The sequence below is a fragment of the Chaetodon auriga genome, chromosome 2 (genome assembly GCF_051107435.1).
Source record: "Chaetodon auriga isolate fChaAug3 chromosome 2, fChaAug3.hap1, whole genome shotgun sequence".
Classification (NCBI taxonomy): Eukaryota; Metazoa; Chordata; class Actinopteri; order Chaetodontiformes; family Chaetodontidae; genus Chaetodon; species Chaetodon auriga.
In genome coordinates this window covers 29,351,885-29,371,479 of record NC_135075.1, presented here as the reverse complement: position 1 = coordinate 29,371,479, position 19,595 = coordinate 29,351,885, and the positions used below count along the sequence as shown (strand labels likewise).

Genomic DNA, 19,595 nt, shown 5'->3' with positions numbered 1-19,595 from the left:
ACAGCTTCTCATGAGTAGAGACTGAGTAAGGCAGCAGGTGTGTGATGATGAAGGAAGAGTGTGATGATGAAGAAGAGTGTGATGATGAAGAAGAGTGTGATGATGAAGAAGAGTGTGATCGTCTCACTCCTCCTTCAAGCAGTCAGACTGTCTGAAGTCACTTTTTTCATGTTTGTGAAGCCTGAAAGCTGCACGCTGCTTTAAAGGGCTTGAACCTGGAGTCTCTGCGAGCAGCTACATCATCATCAGTTTAAGAAATGTTCATCTGAAATGACGTGTTACGGTGGAAGGTAGGCAGTAAGCTCCACCCCTTCAATGATGTGCACCTATTGATGGCACCTGCACTCATTAGCGCAGCTGGAACTAATCAGCTGGGCTGCTCTACAAAAGGAGGCTTGTGGCTCTGCTTTAGTTGGGTGTGTGATACCAGAGAGCTAACAACTTCAGTTGGCTCTCCTGGTTTTGTGTGTGGCATTGATGAATGAGTGTGTGAATGTTCTTAAACTGTAGTGATGCTTTCTCTTCCAGAACTTCAGTCCCTCCTTTTTAGTGACTCTCAATTTTTGTTTTTGGGCTCATTTCTTTTGTTCTTCTATCATTTTGCTAGAATTAGTGGGTGTGTGGATAAGTTATTCCCCATCACCTTTTAGACCCCAAGAGGCCTATTTTGTGTTGAGTGCACTTTGTTTTTTTGTTAGTTTCCCCTACCAGCCACCGCCATTAAGTTTGTTTTGAGGGGAAATGTAACAGACGTCACATGAAATTTGTTGTCTGATTCGTCGACAATATTTTCTTGACTGCAGTAACAGAATAAAGAGTTAGAAAATATGAAACATGAGCTCCTGAAAGCATGTGCACGCCTCGAGTCATCAGGGCTCAACTGATACACACTGAACACTCAGTGGCCACTTTATTAGGTACACCTGTTCTGCCCTTAACTTTACTTCATGTTTCCTTTAATGTTCAGGCTTTTTTACGCCGTCACAGACGTTTTAATTCAATGACACGTTTCAGCTTTGAGGTCAGAGTCAGTGATGGTGATGTTCTGGACGTCATCATATTCAGAGCTGTTTCTAATATTCTGGCCTCCTGATGTCTGTAAATATGGAGGACAAACAGTTTAAACGTCTCTCAGAATAATGTTGTTCAGCACAAAACCACCTTTAACTGAGACCTCAGGAACAAACTCATTTACACATTTCTGATAAAATCAACAAAAAATGAACTTTGAAATGTCTTAAATGTCTTCATTACTTTCACTGATTACTTTTCACTGATTCCTGCACTGTATAGTTTCCCTCCTGCACTGTTGTTCATCCTGTTTATATCTCAGCATGTTCATTTCTACCTTTACTGTTTATTCTGTTTATTACCTCCACACATACAGTTTGTACACTCTGCACTTGCTGCTTTTTGCACTTCTAGGTAGATGTTAAACTGCATTTCGTTGTGTTTTTTAAAGTTTGATCAAATCTAATCTAATTAGACTGTGCTTGTGTACCTAATAAAGTGGCCACTGAGTGAATCACTCAACTGTTTCATGCTACCAAAATAGAAAACTGATCATCAACTTTGTTGTAATCATTCTTCTTTGTTTATGTTGCTTTACTGTTTATTCTGCTGGTTGGTCTGTTGAACTTGGCGTTAGCATCGTCTGAAGCTAATGTGGCTAATAACATCTATTGTAGAGCCACATGTTGGATCAGTGTTGGAGTGTTTTATATTAAGAGAAACTGTGTGAACGTTCAGCCTCATTTGAAGGCAGTTACATAACCAGAGCTGACTTAGACTGAACTTCCTCTATTTAATCCTTTAAATTTGACAGTTGGAGTGTTTTTGCAGTTTGTGTTTATTCATAAACACCCAAAACACTGAAACACAGACGTTAGCTGTATCTAATTATGAATGTATTCACCAACTGTTTGTGTGACTGATTCGACTGATCTCCAAATCTACCACAAACTCCAGTTCTTTCTGTTATTTGCCCGCAGACCCTCTCATTCTTCCTCTTATCTCTGGAGATTGAGGTGGAGTCTCACAGTTTCAGTACAAGTGTGAATTTTTCATTCAGTTTGAAAGAATTTCAACTTGTGCAAATGTCTTCATCACAACATGCTTTGCATTCAGTTTGACACATCTACATTTTTTCAAGGCTAATAACACATAAACATTCAAAATTATTGAAATATTAAAGCACCAAAAATAAGAATCTCACCATTGATATTCACATAGATCTCAGCATATGTCTGATGGTGTATTTCCTTCTGCGTGACAACACAGCGGAATCGGTCGGTCTTGGTCACAGTGGCTTGTAGGGTGACGTCGTAGCTGCCTCCTCTCTCTGAGACCTGAGGTTCATGAGCAGGAACCATGTTTCCATTGCTGTCCTGAAACTCTACTTTAGGTTTAGGAGAAGCACCTCGAACCAAACACTGCAGCAGTGACCAGTCCTTTGTTTCATCAAGTATTGTGACGTAGGGCTCAGTAGCTGCACCTGTGAACATAGTAGAAAATATAATGTATATGATCGCTTACATGATTAGACATATTATACTGGGATTCTCTGTTCATTCCTTCTCTGCTCGTATATTTGGATTACAGTGTGTTTAATAAGAAGAAAAACACAGAGGAGCAGGAAAACACAATATAAGACTGAATCACACCTCCCTGCATTATATGATCAGGGATTGTATTTGAGACACATTTCTAACAAAAGCTGGGTAACAATTACTTACTTTAAGTAAAACCCATCAGTCAACACAAGATTTAGATTATGTAGTTAATTCAGATGGTAACATAAGAATAAATGACACAGACACTGACAGAGTGTATGCAACAAACACTGTGTTTCACAATTGATTATAAATTGTGCTGGAAAAAAAAACACAATTATGTAAAAGTATCAAAATCGTCTGCTATGCTATACTAAATTCTGATAATTTATGTGTTATTTACTTTGCATGAATCAATGCAAGGGGAAGTGAATATCCAAAAATCCACCCTGTTATCGACAATACAACAGACCCATAAAAATTGCCGGATTGGATCATCACTACTGCTTTTTCCCAAAAAGTATGAGCATTACAGCCTGAATAATAATTATAATTATGATAATAAAAAGAGTAATACACATTAGAATTTGAGGAAAAGTCATGTAGTTGATTTAAAATGTGAACAACTCCTGTAGTGTAATATTTTGTTTTCACTACTTTTCTGTAAATGCACAATAGTTTGTTTCAGGGTTTCAGCATTTTAACGCTGCACATAGAAGACTGATGTCAAACTGTTCCTCACAGATTTCAAGTGTTTAATGATTTCAGACCTGTGAAGGCAAACTCAAAACACACACGTGAGGCGCAGAGAGTGACGTCATCAGAATCAGGACTCACCTGCGATGTTTTTGTCTCTTCTGTCTTTTAAGATAGGATCTAAAAGGCAAAACAAGACAAATGTTAGAGTGAAACATCAACTTGAAAGAAGAAAAACTGTGAAAAAAACAGAAATGTGTTTTCCTGTTTATTTTATTTTATTTTTTCCATCTTAAACTAGTCTGATAATCTTTCTCTCTGCAGCTGCCCACAAATTCAGTGAATCTGCAGAGTTTTCACTGTGAACAGTGATTTAATGGATAACACGCTGCACGTCTGACACAGAGGAAATCTCTGCATGTTTATTCTGACTGCTTGACAAAAGTTCGTCTTAAACCAGTCACACCAGTCAGTGAGAGGACATCTTTAACTGTTTAATGGAAGCACTCACCAACAACAAGCTCGATGTTGAACGTCTGTCTTGGCTGAAGACGTGGAAAATCACAGGTGTAGTTTCCACTGTCAGCCACCTTCGTGTTCCTGATGATGATGGAGGCGTTTCCGAGCTTCAGCTCATTCTCAAAATGTGAGACGCGACCTTTGAAATGCTCATCCTGACCTGAACGTCCGTTATTGTAATGAACTCCTGCATCATACAGGAAGACCTCCTTCTGACCGTCCTTCTTCCAGTCAAAGAGCTCCGACTGAACGCTGGTGCTGAGGGAACACGGTAAAATCACATCCCTGCCTTCTTCCACCACCACTGGAGGATAAACACATGCAGAAAAGATGGTTAAAGAGTTATGTTGTTAGTTAATAGTGCGGTTTTATTAGATTTACAGAGAAAGACAGTGAGAGAGACAGAAAGACATAAATGTCCAGTATGTCACATGTGCCACCAGAGACAATAGAACACTGGACTTATTCTATACCAACACCAAGGAGGCATACGAACCATCACCCCTCCCCCCTCTGGGAAGAGCTGATCACAACCTGGTTCATGTCTTGCCTGTATACAAGTCCCTTGTTAACAGGCAACCAGCTGTGTCACAGTGAATAGGTGGTCTGACGAGGCTGAAGAGGCTCTGAAAGACTGCTTCGATACAACAGTGTGGGATATATTCAGTGACTCTCATGAGGAGGACATTGACAGTCTGACAGACATCATCAGCATCACAGACTACATAAACTTCTGTGTGGAGAACACTGTACCCACCAGGACTGTACGGTGTCACTCCAACAACAAACCCTGGATTAATCCTGACATTAAGGCTCTCTTAAAGGAGAGGAAGAGGGCCTTCAAATCAGGAGACAAAGAGGAGCTGAAAACTCTTCAGAGGGAGCTAAGAAGGAAAATCAGGGAGGGGAAGGACAGATACAGGAAGAGAATGGAGGAACAGCTGCAGGAGAACAACACCAGGGGAGTCTGGAGAGGCCTGAAAACCATCTCAGGTCACCAGGAGCCAAACTCCCAGGCAGCTGGGGATCCAAAATGGGCAGACGAGCTGAACACCTAACTTCCTGCCCGAGTACCCCACTGACAGCCCCCCCCCCCCCCCACACACACACAGTATTCAGCTCACCGCAATCAACGCCACCCCCCACTGCTCCTTCCAGCCCCCCATCCACTTCACAAGACACTCAGCAGCCCCCCTGCTCCAACTTGTCCCTCACACCTCTCCAGGTGAGGAATCGGCTCAGGAGGTTAAAGACCAGGAAGGCTGCAGGTCCGGATGGCCTCAGTCCCAGGCTCCTCAGATCCTGCTCTGATCAGCTGAGCGGGATCATTGGACATCTGTTTAAACTGAGCCTGAGACTGGGAAGGGTGCCACGCCTCTGGAAGATGTCCTGCGTGGTACCTGTGCCAAAGACCCCACATCCCAAGGACCCTAGCTGCTACAGGCCAGTGGCCCTAACATCCCACCTCATGAAGGCCCTGGAGCGGCTGGTCCTTGCCCACCTGTGCCCCCTGCTGAGCTTGTCCATGGACCCGCTGCAGTTCTCGTATCAGCCTGGCATCGGAGTGGACGATGCCCTCATCTTCCTCCTCCATCGAGCTCTATCTCACCTGGAATCGCCTAGGAGCTCTGTTCGGGTCCTTTTCCTGGACCTTAGCAGTGCTTTCAACACCATCAGGCCAGCCATCCTGAGACACAAGCTGGAGCTTTCAGGGGTGGACCAACACCTCACATGCTGGAAAGTGGACTACCTTTCCAACCGCCCACAGTATGTGAGGACACGGGACTGTGTGTCAGCGACGGTCCTCTGCAGTGTGGGGGCCCCCCAGGGAACGGTGCTGGCACCGTTCCTCTTCACCCTCTACACAGCAGACTTTTCCCACCTGTCACCCACCTGCCACCTGCAGAAGTTCTCTGATGACTCTGCCATTGTCGGCCTCATCACAGATGGGGAAGACAGGTCATACAGAGGACTCATCCAGGATTTTGTGGACTGGTGCCAGCAGAACCACCTCCTGATTAACGCGGGTAAAACCAAGGAGCTGGTTGTGGACTTTCGTCGCCGCCCGCACTCTCCACCAACACCAGTGAACATCCAGGGAAGGGACATTGAGATGGTGACATCTTATAAGTACCTGGGTGTTCGTCTCAACAACAAACTGGACTGGACTCATAACAGCACTGCACTTTACAAAAAAGGACAGAGCAGACTCTATCTGCTCAGGAGGCTGAGGTCTTTTGGGGTGCGTGGGGCACAGCCAAGCTGTCCTCCATGACAGACAATGACTCCCACCCCCTCCAACACACACTCACTGCACTGAGGAGCTCCATCAGTGACAGGATGCTACATCCAAAGTGTGTGAAAGAGCGGTATCACAGGTCATTCCTCCCTGCAGCTGTCAGACTGTACAATAAAAACTGCTCCAAGTAATCAGTGAAATAATCTGTGCAATGAAATATGTACAGAACAGTCTGTAAATACTATCTACAATTTCTTACAATTTTTTTTACAATTTTTTAGGATGACGTTTCTTTTTATTTTTTATTTAAAATTCCCACTCTATTGTATATACTGATGTTGTTTTTAATTGGCATGCACTTCTTATATTACTCTATCTGATTTATTGATGCTGCTGTAATTTGGAATTTCCCTCGCAGGACTAATAAAGGAATATTGAATTGAATTGAACTGAATTGTCTGTTCTGAATGTTCGTGTCAGTATTCACAAGCTGCTTTGACAAAAATTTCTCTGAATTGTCCTGTTGACCCCTTTAAATATGAAATATGAGACACAGAGGGATGAAACGACTTTCTCTGTTTCTGTTTTCATTCATTTTCTTGCTGTCTGTCCATCTGCAGTGGACGTGAAAATAAACTAAAGAAACAATGCTCATGTCACCAGGGGTGTTTGATTTTCATTGTCCAGAGCAATAAAATAATCCTGTATTGGTTTGGAGTCACTAGATCACGTGACATGGAAGCTATTGAAAACAATTTCTCCAAAATTTTTTTTTTTATAAAATAAGACCAAAATACACCATGATGGGGTGTGTCTGATTTGTCCAAATGTAGAAATAATATCTGATGTAGAATTTGAGGGACTGACATGAAAAATATTGACAAGAAAAAAGAAAAGAAAAAAAAATCGACCAGGAGTGAAAATCCGTCAAAAATCACCTTCAAGGGTAAAACTGCGCAGGTGTGCAGAACATCCGCAAACACCAAAAAACTGCGCAGGTTTGCGTCACGACCGTGATGAATCAGCAGGATGCTGCTGATGACTGGCAGCACCTGAGCTGAGGAGGGAGGTGTTCAAATATCGATCTGATATCAGGCTACATGATCAATATGACTGTGTTCATCAATGTGGCTACATGCTAATGCTAACAGGTGCGGCTGTTACCTTCCACTGACGAACTTCGTCTTATTCTGTTTCCGGGCTGCACGTTCGCTCATTATTCACACATCCACACGTAAAACAGCCCAGTGAACATCAGTCAGGAGTTTTCTTACCGTTTCCGTCCGCAGACGTTGTTTCAGAGCACGTGAGGAGACACAGACTCACGACAGGAAGAAGCTTCATGGCTGCTGCTGCCGTCCGAGCACGAGACATCACTTCAGCATCACTGACACGAGACATGAAGACTTCAGCCTCCGAGAGCCGCGCGACAAACACTTTGGACTCCTCAGCGTCCGCGAGAGGCAGCGACGGCAGCACTTCCGCTCCGACCCTCCATAATAAAAGCACACTTTATACTCATATTACTGCTGGTGAAATAAGATAAAACTGTATAAAAGTCATGTGTAAATACCATCCACTCCTCTTCAACAGCACTTCACCTTCACACTGACTGTAAACTAAAATGAAAGTTTATCTGTCTTAAATATCACAGAATATTTGTGTGGATATTTTTTGTGATTAGAGGGAACAGTGAGTATAATTAACTTTTTATTCATTCATTTATTTACATATTAAATTTGCTCTAAATAGAAAAATGTTTTCACTAAAATCATAAAACTCTGGATTAATCCGACCTTCATTTTTAGTAAAATTACCACAAGCATCATTTGATGATTCACACTGCTGATTTCATAGTCATATGTTTATTTATTTTCAATATTTTACCAACAATATGTCCATGTGGTGCTAAATAATTCAATTTCAAAGTATTTTTACTTAAAAAATGACTTTCTGGACAGAACATATTTCTAACATTTTTACTGTCCTAAAAGTCTCTTTGAAGAACAGCTGTTCCCAGACGGGTTTCTTCTTCACATCAAAAACAGTCTCAACACACTTTGACATTTCTGGTGTTTTATTCAAACATCTGGACAGAAACGATGAAGCTCTGCCTCAAACTTCAACTGCATGATCAGCTCACAACATGAACACATGAACTTTCAGACAGCACAAATCAAATATCACAGTCAGCAACAGCAGACACTCAGTGTCCAGTTTATTAGGTACACTGAGCTAAAGCTGACAGTCTAACACAACAGTGCTGAAATAAATCCTCCCTTCATGGTTAAAATGTTCAGCTTATGTTTAAACTGTTTTAAACACTACACAGAGATGTTTCTATTATTTTGTCCACCCCTTTACATCAGTGAGGCTGAGCTCAATAACAGAAACACTCTCTGTATGATGTAACTCAGTTGAAAACTGAACATTTTAACCTCGATGAAGGGAGGACTTCCTGCACCAGCTTTAGCTTTAGCTGTACCTAATAAACTGGACACTGAGGGTAAAGTTCAGTGTGTAACTGCACCTGACAGAATGAGCACCTGAAGAAATCAGAAGAAGCAATACAGGCCTGTCTGAAATGACATCAGACACACGAATGTAAAATAAAACCGAAGCTTGTTTCAGCTGAGCAGAACATCAGACTTCAGCTCAGAGTCTTTGTGTCTGAACGTCCATCTGAAGCTCAGCGACACCTTTAAGAAGCACAGTGTGGTCGTATTTGGTGACTGGACAGTATTTTTACAGCACGTCTGCTCCTCATTCATCCATTCACACACTCACTGACACATTATGGCTGGGTGGCACGGTGGCAACACTGTCGCCTCACAGCCAGAAGGTCCTGGGTTCGATTCTCGCTGCGGGCACCGGGGGTGTGTCCCCCACCATGCCTTCGGTGCCTGCTGCTTGAGGAAAAAGGCCTTTCTGTGTGGAGTTTGCATGTTCTCCGCGTGTTCACCTGGGGTATCCTCCGTAAAATATACCCCCACTAAAAACATGCAAGAAGATCACCATCTGACCAATGGTGACACAAGGGGTCCCCGGGCGCCGGTTGGATGGCCTGGTCTGCCGTGGAGGAAGGACGACCAGGATGGTTAAAGGCGGAAGATAAATTTCACCAGTGCATGGCGTGTTGGGCATGATGCATGTATCTGTGTGAATAAAGGGGATTGTCCCTCTGATGATTATGGACGTTTTAATCTCTGCGCTGCAGAACAACCCGAAATCCTCAGTCTGAGTCTCCTGATGGTTGAAGGCTTTTGATTTGTGACTGAACGTTTTTGGTCCGACCAGCTTTGAACACTGATATAAAACTCAGTTTTACCTGAAGTTTAGTTTAATCAGGTCCCTTTTTAACTTGGTCCATTTTAATTCTTCTGTGTGTTAATTCTATTTCCTCTACTTGTTCCATTCTCCTGTGTTGTGATCTCATTATTCATCTATTTTCACAGTGTCTTTGTGTTTCTGTGGATCTCCATCTGATCCATCCAGACAGTACAGTGTAATGTCCTCAACAACAGTCCTGTGGACAGTTTTATTATGACTTGACGTTATGCAACCTGGAATCAAACTAATCTGCATTGATGAGACTGAAAATTAGATGCATAAAATAATGAGGAGATACAGATAATTAGAATCTAAACTAGAACAAAGCAGCAGAACAGAGTGCAGGAAGTCGTCATCGACCTCAACAACATTAATAACAGAGTAAAAGAGTTTTTATCTCTTCAGGCTGCAGAAGAGAGGAACTCGATCACATCACATCTTCATTCAAATCTCACTGAACAGATCAATGAACGATCAGTTCAGAGAGCATTAAAGGTCACCTGCTCTCTCCTGCTGTCACCTCGTTCTGTCTGATTACATGAAACCACCATAAAAACTCTGTGACACAACACAGAATTCACATTTACGTTGGACAATTCTACAATATCCCACATTTATATTCAGTGATGATGTTTTGAACGTTAATAACTCGGAATAAATAATAAAACATGGCACATTTTTATGAATTATTCCGACAATTTCTGTCCAGTGTAACTACAGTTTGGTTAATGATGATGAGGTCAGATGTGGGAAAGATCAAATCAGTTATGGTTCATGTTCATGTTCAGTAACTTCTCCTGTGTTTGGATGTATTGTAAAGTCGCAGTTTGTTCAATTCGAACATGTTTGTATTCATATCATCTGGTCTGTCATTAAACCACCACAGAAGAAGAGCTCAAAACAATACAACATGATTAAAAGAGCTCCAGTCAAACTGTCTCTTCATCGATGCACCAAAGTTTTCCACCTCAGCAAAGCCAAAAACTTCTTTTTGGGTATTCATGTTTTTTTTTTTTTTTTTCATATTTCTGGTGTTTTCACAAAGTTTTTCAATGTGTAAACTGAAAATCCTTCTAAAAACAGGCAGGTGGAAACACTTAGAGGGTCAGCTGCTATCATGGTTCATCACCCTGATCCTAAAGTTAACCTCAAACTAAGTTCAACTTTAAGCTTAAAACCAGGTCTTAACCCTTAAATACCTGAAACAAATGAGGAGCAGCCAAAATATCCTCATTATCATGCAACATTTTTTCTCATTAAGTTTAACTGCTCTCACTCTCTCTCTCTCTCTCTCTCTCTCACACACACACACACACACACACACACACACACTCCATCGGCGTTTGCTGTCCTCAGTGACATCTCATAGAGGGTCTCTCTCTGTCTGTGAATCTGCAGAAGGACAACAAAGTTTTATTCAAGAAGATCCAAACTTTGTAGCAGGAAGGAGGAAAAAGGAAATGACAACACAGCCTTTTCCACCTGAGCTGGAAATGAAGGGGGAGGGAGATGATAAATCAGAGTCACCTGAGAGCTCAAGGAAGAGGGAAATCAGACAGAGGAGTTTTGAAGACGGACTGAAAAAAAAGTGAGATGTGAGAAAGAAAGAAAAAGCGATAACTCAAATTTTGCTTAAGTTGCTGGCTTAATTTCAAGAAAGCAAATGAATTAAACTGAGTATTAAGGACATTCAACTGGACGCTGGAGGAGGAAGCTGATCCCTGGAGCAGGCAGAAAGAAGCTGAGTCTACGGTCCTTGGCCCGTTTGGATACAGGGGAAAAGATCTCTGTCTGAGTTGGGTGAAGAACGGCAAGTAGTTAAGTCCCTTTTTCCATGAAACTCACCTGGTTTCTCCTAACGTCAGACCTCAAACTACTCTGTTTTTTCTCTCCCCTCAAACATACATCCCTCAGGACTGAATTACACCCCCCCCCCCCCCCCCCCCCAAACACAACTACCTCCTGAGCTGAACTGGACTGAATACACGCAAACTATACATACTCACACACAATCCACCTACCCACCGTGTGTTTTCTTCATTAACAGATGGGAACTGTTATTATTTATTTAACAAACTTTTGATTTTGTGATTACTCTCAGAATATTTCCTTTGATTTTTCCTTTGATTTGGTTTCTGTTTTATGAATGAACCTTTATGAAATTGAAAGATATTTGAGTTGATTATTGAGCTGATATGTTTTGATTAATGTTTGATTGAAAATAAGAATGCTTACTAACTGCATCACTTGGTTGAGTTTTTATTGTGTCATTTTGGAGCGAAGAAGCCAGCTGCTGTGTTATTTCTTAAACTTCTGGTAGTATTTATTTTAAAATATTGGCAGGTTGATTTCTTTGAGTATTCTCCTGTCTGGTGCCCAACATTATTTCATATTTTGAGGAACTTCTACGCTATAACTTATTGATCCTAACCTCTAAATACCAACACAGTGATTAATGCCTGAGAAGATAAAACATCAATCAAGATGTAAACATGGGACATATATAAAGAATTTTTTGTAGAATACGCTGATACGTGACTTAAACTTACCTTCATTAGACTTTTTATCTCCTGGAACGCCTGACGCAAGACAAAGCTAGACCTCCAACAACAACAACAGTGACGACAAATGTAATAAGAACAGCACCAACAACCCATCCGGTGGGGAACCCTGAAAGAGATTACAGGAGGTTAGTGTAGCTCTTAGAGTGTAACTGCACATCACAGCCCACACAAAGACCAACCAAAGGTGTGTCTGCTCCTGAAATCTGAACTTCTTTTCAGGTTCAAACAGCACTGAGATGAATCTCAGCAGGATCACAGATGTTTGCTTTGACTTCATGAACACTTTCCTCTGTGTGGCTCCACAGCTCAGAGGCTGGTCCTGGTCCTGGTTCTGGTTCAGCAGTGAGGAAGATGATGCTGCAGCATCGTCCTCTTTCTGAGACCTGCTGCTTGGCTGCAGATGTGTGATCATCTGTCTGCAGGCGAGTTTCTCTGCACGCTGAGCCGAGGCCGCCACGGACTCTGGATCACACCTTCACATCCAGCTGAAGCTGAACAAGGCTGATGTGTCACTGAGCAGTGAAGGGACACTTTGAAGTACTTTACTGAGTATTTCCATTTCAGGCTGCTTTGTACTTCTACTTCACCACATTTCAGAGGGAATCTTGAACGTCTTCCTCCACCACATTCAACAGACTGTTGTTAAATGCTGCTTCAGCTCCTTTCACTCAAGACTCTGAGTTCTTCTTCCTCCACTGACCACTGCTGTGAAAAGTCCACATCAAAGGTTCCTCTTCAGCTTCTGCTGGTTCAACAGTCTGAATTACTGAAGTTATTCATATTACTGCAGCGGAGCAGAAAACACCTTTAGAACCTGAGAAAACATCAAATAATAACGTCCTCATGTGGCAGCAGAAAGGTTCTCGTGGTGTCTTCACTGATGAACTTTAAATGTTTTCTGTGTGGCAGAAATCCACAGCAGAGTTATTGTTCGTCAGCTCGTTGCTTCATTTCCTGAAGAAGAACATTCAGTTCAGTCTGTTTCCACTCAGCTCGTCTGCTGTCAGGAAGCTGCACACAGTCACACACCTGACATGTTGTCTCCTGTGCGCTTTGAGCTTCTGTCATCGTCACCTGTGATTGGTCGAATCAGCCTACACGCTGCAGCGAACTGCACAGAGTCCCATTTAATACAAACCACGACCAACAACGTCTGTGAACTCCTGGTTTGAGGCTCAGACAGAGGAGATGATTCCTGCTCACATCCAGAAATCACATCGTGGACACTTTCACTGCTTTCATCTCGTCTTCACTTCAACTCCAAACCTGATTTTCACTCAGTTCTGCTTCAGGAACTCTCTGCTGCAGCCGATCAAACAGGTGGAGAAACAGCACACAAGGGTGGTGTTTTCATGCTGAAGCTCAGGATCAGGCTGCAGCCGCATTTACAAACCTGTGACTGAGTTGTGTGTGTGTGTGTGTGTGTGTGTGTGTGTGTGTGTGTGTGTGTGACTGATGAAATTGTTGAAATTTACTACTTTGTTTTTTCTCTCCTCATTCTTTGATTTTTTACTCTTCACTTTTGAAGCTTTTTCAGATTTCTGTTCAGTCTGAAGACACACAAACGTTTTTTAAAAAGCATGAACAATGAAAATGACTGAAACATTAAAGCACCAATCAGAAAAATCTCACCATTGTTGGAGGGAGGAGGGAGAGGCACATAAATCTTCGCTTCAGTCTGGTGGTGTATTTCCTCCTGCGTGACAACACAGCGGAATCGGTCGGTCTTGGTCACAGCAGCTTGTAGAGTGACGTCGTAGGCTCCGTCTCCTCTCTGTGAGACCTGAGGTTCATGAGCATGAACCATGTTTCCAGAACTGTCCTGAAACTCTACTTTAGGTTTAGGAAAAGCACCTTGAACCAAACACTGCAGCAGAATCCCATCATTTGTTTCATTGAGTATTGTGACGCAGGGCTCTGAAGTAGCACCTGTGAACAAAAGCCCAAGAAATATTAGTCCAATCAGTCAGATGGCACTGTAATTTATTTTTGAAAGGCCACGCCCCCACACCACAAGTCTGACTGACAAAATCTGAAGTCCAGCTCAGTGTCCTCTACAGAAAAGCTTCTTGGACCATAAAAATCCACCATGATGGATTTTTTGCTAATTAGCATTAACTGAAAACGGTAAAGTGACGTCTATTTTGGGGATTTTGACTGAATCAACACCAAAACAGTACACAGCACTGCAAGACTGAAATACAGATTTCTTTTAGAAATGAGCAGGATCGGTCAGAAAACATGGACGCCATCAACCAAACTGGTCATAACTGTTAACGATTTGTCCGATCATCATAAATCTGGGGACAAATCTTCAGGCTGTGTTTGGGAAAAGGTTCTCAAAGTGTTCTGAGTCTGATCCACAGGAGCTCCACAAATATCAAATACAAATACCACCTTCTGTTTGTTTGTCTCCACCAATCAGTCAAGTTTCATTGACGTCCATGTCCGTCCAGAAGGACAGAATACCTGCAGTGTCTCTGCAGGAGTTTGATTAAAGGTGTTCAGTGTGTTTGTTGGTGGAAGTTCTCTGTGTGAACGTGTCTGATTCCAGTGAATAACGTCCAGGTAGAGACATGATGTCTTCACTTAGAGACTGTTTGTCCAGAGGAGTTCAGAGGACTGACAGAGAGCTTCATCACATGGAGCCACGACAATAACAAAAGACAGTTTGATGATGTCATGAAACAGTGTGGGATCATGGGAGTTGAAGTCTTCATTGTTAAACAACAAACATTGCTGATGAAAACTATCTGACTGTAACAGAAATGTTCACGTATGAACTTTCATTCACATCACACTGTAATAACACTCTGATAGACATCACAACAGGAAGTGTTTTGATTTGTTTTTGAGATATTATCTGGTCTCTCTCAAACAGGCATGAATTGGTAATCTGGTATTATCTTTTGGAGTTCATTGGCTTTGTCTTAATATTGTTTTCTTCTGTTTATTTCAGTTATGAAGGTAAATTAGTGTCAACTGGTTTCTTTGATTGAGTTATAGATTATTCACTGTGTATTTGTTTCATTCAAGGTCAGATTTTAAATGCAGTTTAGTTCAAAGAGACATTAAATTAGTCCATAAATGTGTTGTGACTGAATTCATGTGAAACAATGTTAATAATTTTCATTATGCTGGAAAAAACATGTTCAGGTAAAATCAAAAGTACAAAATAATTTTCTTTATTGTACTCAGCTCTGTTAACTCAGAAGACATTTTTTACTTCAAAACTTATTAATTAATTTATGAGGAAATGCAAATCAAATCAAACCAGTTTTCATGTCATAAAAGAGAGCTGTAAAAAAAATATTGGCAGATTGGATCATTAATGTTTTTTTCCTTGAAATTAGAAGTGTGTACCTTAAAAATAACTTTCAAACATTCGAGTCTCAGGAAAAGATTTGAAGCTGATTTAAAAATGTTTAGTAAAACTTTTGGTGTTAATGATTTGTGTTAAAATGAAACACGTTTCAGACACAGAACATCACAGTATTCATCAAACTCACTGAAACCTCAACAACAAACCACACAGACAGAAAACATCCTGATAAATATCTTCAGTTTAACAAGTGATGTGTACTTTCTGTTCCTCAGTGACTCACACACATTTAAAGAGTTTTCAATGATTTCAGACCTGTGGAGCCAAACTCGACATACACGTGAGGTTTAGACAGTGACGTCATCAGAATCAGGACTCACCTGCGATGTTTTCCTCTCTTCTGTCTTTTAAGACACCATCTAAAAGGCAAAACAAAACAAATGTTAGAGTGAACCATCAACAGACATGTAACACTGTGGAAAAAGAGAAGTCTGTTTCATGTTTACTGAACAAAATTCAGACTGCTGAAGTTTAACTGTGCAGGTGACATAATGGACAAAGTGTTGAAAATATGAAGCACGTCTGACACAGAGGAAATCTCTGCACATGTTTATTCTGACTGCTTGACAAAAGTTCATCTTAAACCAGTCACACCAGTCAGTGAGAGGACATCTTTAACTGTTTAATGGAAGCACTCACCAACAACAAGCTCGATGTTGAACGTCTGTCTTGGCTGAAGAAGTGGAAAGTCACAGGTGTAGTTTCCACTGTCAGCCACCTTCGTTTTGTTGATGATGATGGAGGCGTTTCCGTGCTTCAGCTCATCTTCAAAATGTGAGACGCGACCTTTGAAATGCTCATCTTGTCTGTTATTGTCAACAATTCCTGCATCATACTCAAAGACCTCCTGACGGTTCTTCTGACCGTCCTTCCTCCAGTCAAAGAACTTTCCTTCGATGTTCTCCTTGGTGCTGAGGGAACATGGTAATAGAGCATCACTCCCTTCTTTCACGACCACTGGTCCTGGAGGACAAAAACATGTACAGATCAGTGTGTTCACATTCAAAGTCATCATGTTAGAAAGAAAGTCAGATCACACACCTTCATGCCCCCACAATGACTCAAATACAGCAGCGTCTGAGCAGTTCAGTGAGCAGTCAGATTTCTCCTCCACTACATTATTTTTAGAGTAACTATGTCTTTAACACAGAAACGTGTTTAATCATGTTTCTGAGATTATTGCAGAAATCAGGAAATATTGAGACTAAAATGTTAATTTAGCATGCTAAAGTCAAAATGCTAACATGCTCACAGTGACAATATTGACATACTGATGTGTAGCGGGTATTATATTTGGTTTTAGTTAGGGTTAGTTTAGCATGTTAGCATGCTAACATGTGCTAATTAATCATTAGTTGTCATTAGTTAGGCAGCTGTTTGGTCATAAACCAAAGTGGTGGACAAACCTGACGATGGTGTGAGATGAACGTCAGAGGATCATCAAAGAGACTAGAATTCATCCTGAGAAGGACACGAATGTCTGGACTGAACTTCATGACAACACGTCCAACAGCTGCTCATACACGACTGTGTTGTACTTTATCTAACAAACGTCAGGCATCCATTTTATATGACACGAAAGACGAAACACAACCTCAGCCTGGATGACTGAACACAGACGTAGCTGAAGGTAGGCTGAGCTTCGCCCACTGTGACGCTGGTAGAACAGCTGGACTGAAGATTTCTCCATGAAAACACCTTCAGGAGCTTCTTCTTCATTCACTTCTTCTAAATAAGAAAGTCTGTGTGTGAACTGGACTCAGATCCTGGTCTGTGAATGTTGGCCATAATTTAAAATGTTTTCAGCTCGTTCCCCCAAGAGGTCAAAGAAACAGTGTTACTGCAGCTGCTCGCCAGCATAATGAGGACAAACAGTTCACTTTTTGTTGGTATGACAGGTTTTATCACATATCAATCAATGTCTCCTCACCCAGATTAGTGCCACACAAACAGGTTTTAAGACTGGGCTGAAAAAATGAGCGTGCGTGAGAGAGAGAGGAGGAGGACGGAATTAAAAACAGTCAAACTGGTTTTTATTTATTAGCTTAAGAAATAAAGTAAAAACATGACAAACATCTAATCCAGTTATTCCTCAGGAGCTTCAGTGGGCTGCAGGCCAACACTGTGACGGAGGTCTGATTCAACTAAAAAGAACTCGTGTGTGTGTGGAGGGAAACAAACACACACGTATGATCACAAACTGATTTGATGCCGATCTTCATGTTTTTGTCACGGTGATCAATAAACCACATGACACGCCTCCACCTGCCTGAGTCAGCTGTAACACCTGAACACCACAAACTGTCGTTACCAGAAAACTGTGAAACTCACAGAGACGCTGAAACAGATCTCACACACAGAGACACACGTTCATTTACTTCCACTGCAGCACCTGTCCACAGACATAAAGCCCTGCTCCACCCACCTCCTCCACCCAAACCAAACAAACAAACTGCAGGAACATTAAGAAATCCAGACGGGACACGCTGACTGTGGAAGGATGAACTGAAACAGAAACACTGATACTAACAGTTTATTGAGGCTGAGTAAAGAGTTAATCATTAACACGTTTACTTCAGAGTTTTCCTCTTAATGAAGTCACTGTAAGAAAAGTATTTGTCTCTATTTAACACCACGTTTACTTGGCTGATGATAAATGATGTTTGTTGATGTGTGTTTAACCCACTGTGTGTGTATATAACTTATCAAACTGTAATATTTCGTCCAGCACTCTTTGCTTTCTCACCTGCATTATTGTGTCTCTGTGCTTTGTTTTTGTTCTGTTTGTGTCTGTTCACTAAAAGCAGACATGAAGACAGTCAGACAGACAGAGACGAAGACAGACTGATGATCATCTGAACGTGCTGTGAGTTCATGTCAGTGTTCATACAGGACTGACTGTATATGAAAGGGTGGAGACTAAACACCATCACAGGCGCTCTCTGGGTTCAGTGCGTCATGACTTCCGCTTCAGGCTTCACGGGCGGAAACACGAATGTTTCACTTCATCAGGAAGAAGAACACAGAGTTGACAATCGATGCAACCATCAGTGAGGTTTCATCACAGAAGAGCTTCTCGGAAACAGCGGAGCACCTGCAGCACATCAGAGCGCCACCCTCCCAAGAGCAAGATGGAGACGACGCCCACACACACACACACACACACACACACACACACACGCACACACACACACACACACACGCACGCACGCACACACGCTTGCAGTAGCAATGACGCCACATCTGAACTTATAAACCACCCCGAGGTAAAAATACTGAGCAGATTCATCACACAGCTGTAACTGATCAGACGGACGCTGTAATCAATTCAATCAATATATTGATCTGTGCTGGTCTTCGGGGACAGCTGCAGCTGTTATCAGCCCACTAAAGCACTCAGCAGCTCCGTTAACATCCTGTTTGCAGACCTCTGCCTGATTCTTCAGCCTCTCACATTAAACTCATTCACACTTCAGTTTTCAGCGCTCTTACCTTTTCCATCCGCAGACGTCATTCCGGACCAGGTGAGGAGGCAGAGGCACGCGAGGCAGAGACGCTCCATGGTTATCGATGTCACCTGAGATCATCAGCACGCTTATATCTGAGAGAAACGCAGCTTCAGGCACTGCTGGCGTGTGATTGGCTCTGCACAGACACTTTCGTTTTCTCAGCCTCCGTTATCTGCAATGAGCTCAGCACTTCCGGCACAAGTTCTTCAGAATAAAAACGGCGCCGCCAAATGTTTACGATGACTCATCAGTTCTGTACAGACTGCTCACCTCGGTGCACCGCCCCCCCCCCCGTGAAAGGCAGAAACATATAGCCAATTAATTCATTCAGTCTCACATAGTCACCATCTTTTAGACTGAAGGTTTATTACTATTAACTACACACAGGAACGACGAACTACACCGAAGGAAAGCCAAAAAACAATGATCTTACCTGTAATTAATAAACTACATTTCACAACTACACTGATGGAAAATCCTAATTTTTGATCTCCCGTTTCACCCCCACAGCCATCAAAGTCAATGTTGGACCCAGTCTTCACAGGCCACATGTTTTCCCAACATCCTGACACTAAATGGGATTTTTCAGACCAACAAATCGGGAGAAAATTAACTTTAAGAGTCGTTTCTGCCTCAGCAACACATTCTGGAGTCAGAATATGAAGCTAAAGACGAGCAGCAAAACCAGGAGCAAACATTAACTTGGACTGTGTGTAATGTTGTACTGTTTGACGTGAACAAAGCAGTGTTCCTTCAGTAATGTGTTACTGTTAAAAATCTCCTACGGGGATGGAGGGAGAGGCG

At 42.0% G+C, this 19,595-nt stretch overlaps 2 protein-coding genes across 2 annotated transcripts in view; both read right to left on the bottom strand.

Annotated features, from left to right (window-relative positions):
• Positions 1–1,233: 1,233 nt before the first annotated feature.
• On the bottom strand, positions 1,234–7,494 carry LOC143329887 (butyrophilin-like protein 1). Its single transcript, XM_076746035.1, has 4 exons — positions 7,281–7,494; positions 3,760–4,071; positions 3,390–3,428; positions 1,234–2,494 (listed from the first exon to the last, which is right to left on the bottom strand). The coding sequence occupies exons 1-4, from the start codon at positions 7,405–7,407 to the stop codon at positions 2,178–2,180; spliced, it is 795 nt and encodes a 264-aa protein (XP_076602150.1). The 5' UTR covers positions 7,408–7,494; the 3' UTR covers positions 1,234–2,177.
• Positions 7,495–9,494: 2,000 nt separating this feature from the next.
• Positions 9,495–19,595, bottom strand: part of LOC143329910 (CD276 antigen homolog) — a 30,841-nt gene continuing 20,740 nt past the window's right edge. The window contains exons 7-10 of the mRNA XM_076746068.1: positions 13,533–13,829; positions 11,886–12,006; positions 10,434–10,728; positions 9,495–10,323 (exon numbers count right to left, since the gene is read on the bottom strand). Of these exons, the coding sequence (XP_076602183.1) occupies positions 11,900–12,006; positions 13,533–13,829 (404 nt within the window). The 3' untranslated portion in view covers positions 9,495–10,323; positions 10,434–10,728; positions 11,886–11,899. The remainder of the gene's footprint in view (positions 10,324–10,433; positions 10,729–11,885; positions 12,007–13,532; positions 13,830–19,595) is intronic.

Excerpts from the sequence above, each read along its gene's own strand:
- LOC143329887 (XM_076746035.1), bottom strand. The coding sequence starts at position 7,407 with ATGTCTCGTGTCAGTGATGCTGAAGTGATGTCTCGTGCTCGGACGGCA. Across the intron at positions 4,072-7,280 it reads AACGTCTGCGGACGGAAACG|TGGTGGTGGAAGAAGGCAGG; the intron begins GTAAGAAAACTC and ends TTTATCCTCCAG. Across the intron at positions 3,429-3,759 it reads CAACATCGAGCTTGTTGTTG|ATCCTATCTTAAAAGACAGA; the intron begins GTGAGTGCTTCC and ends TTTGCCTTTTAG.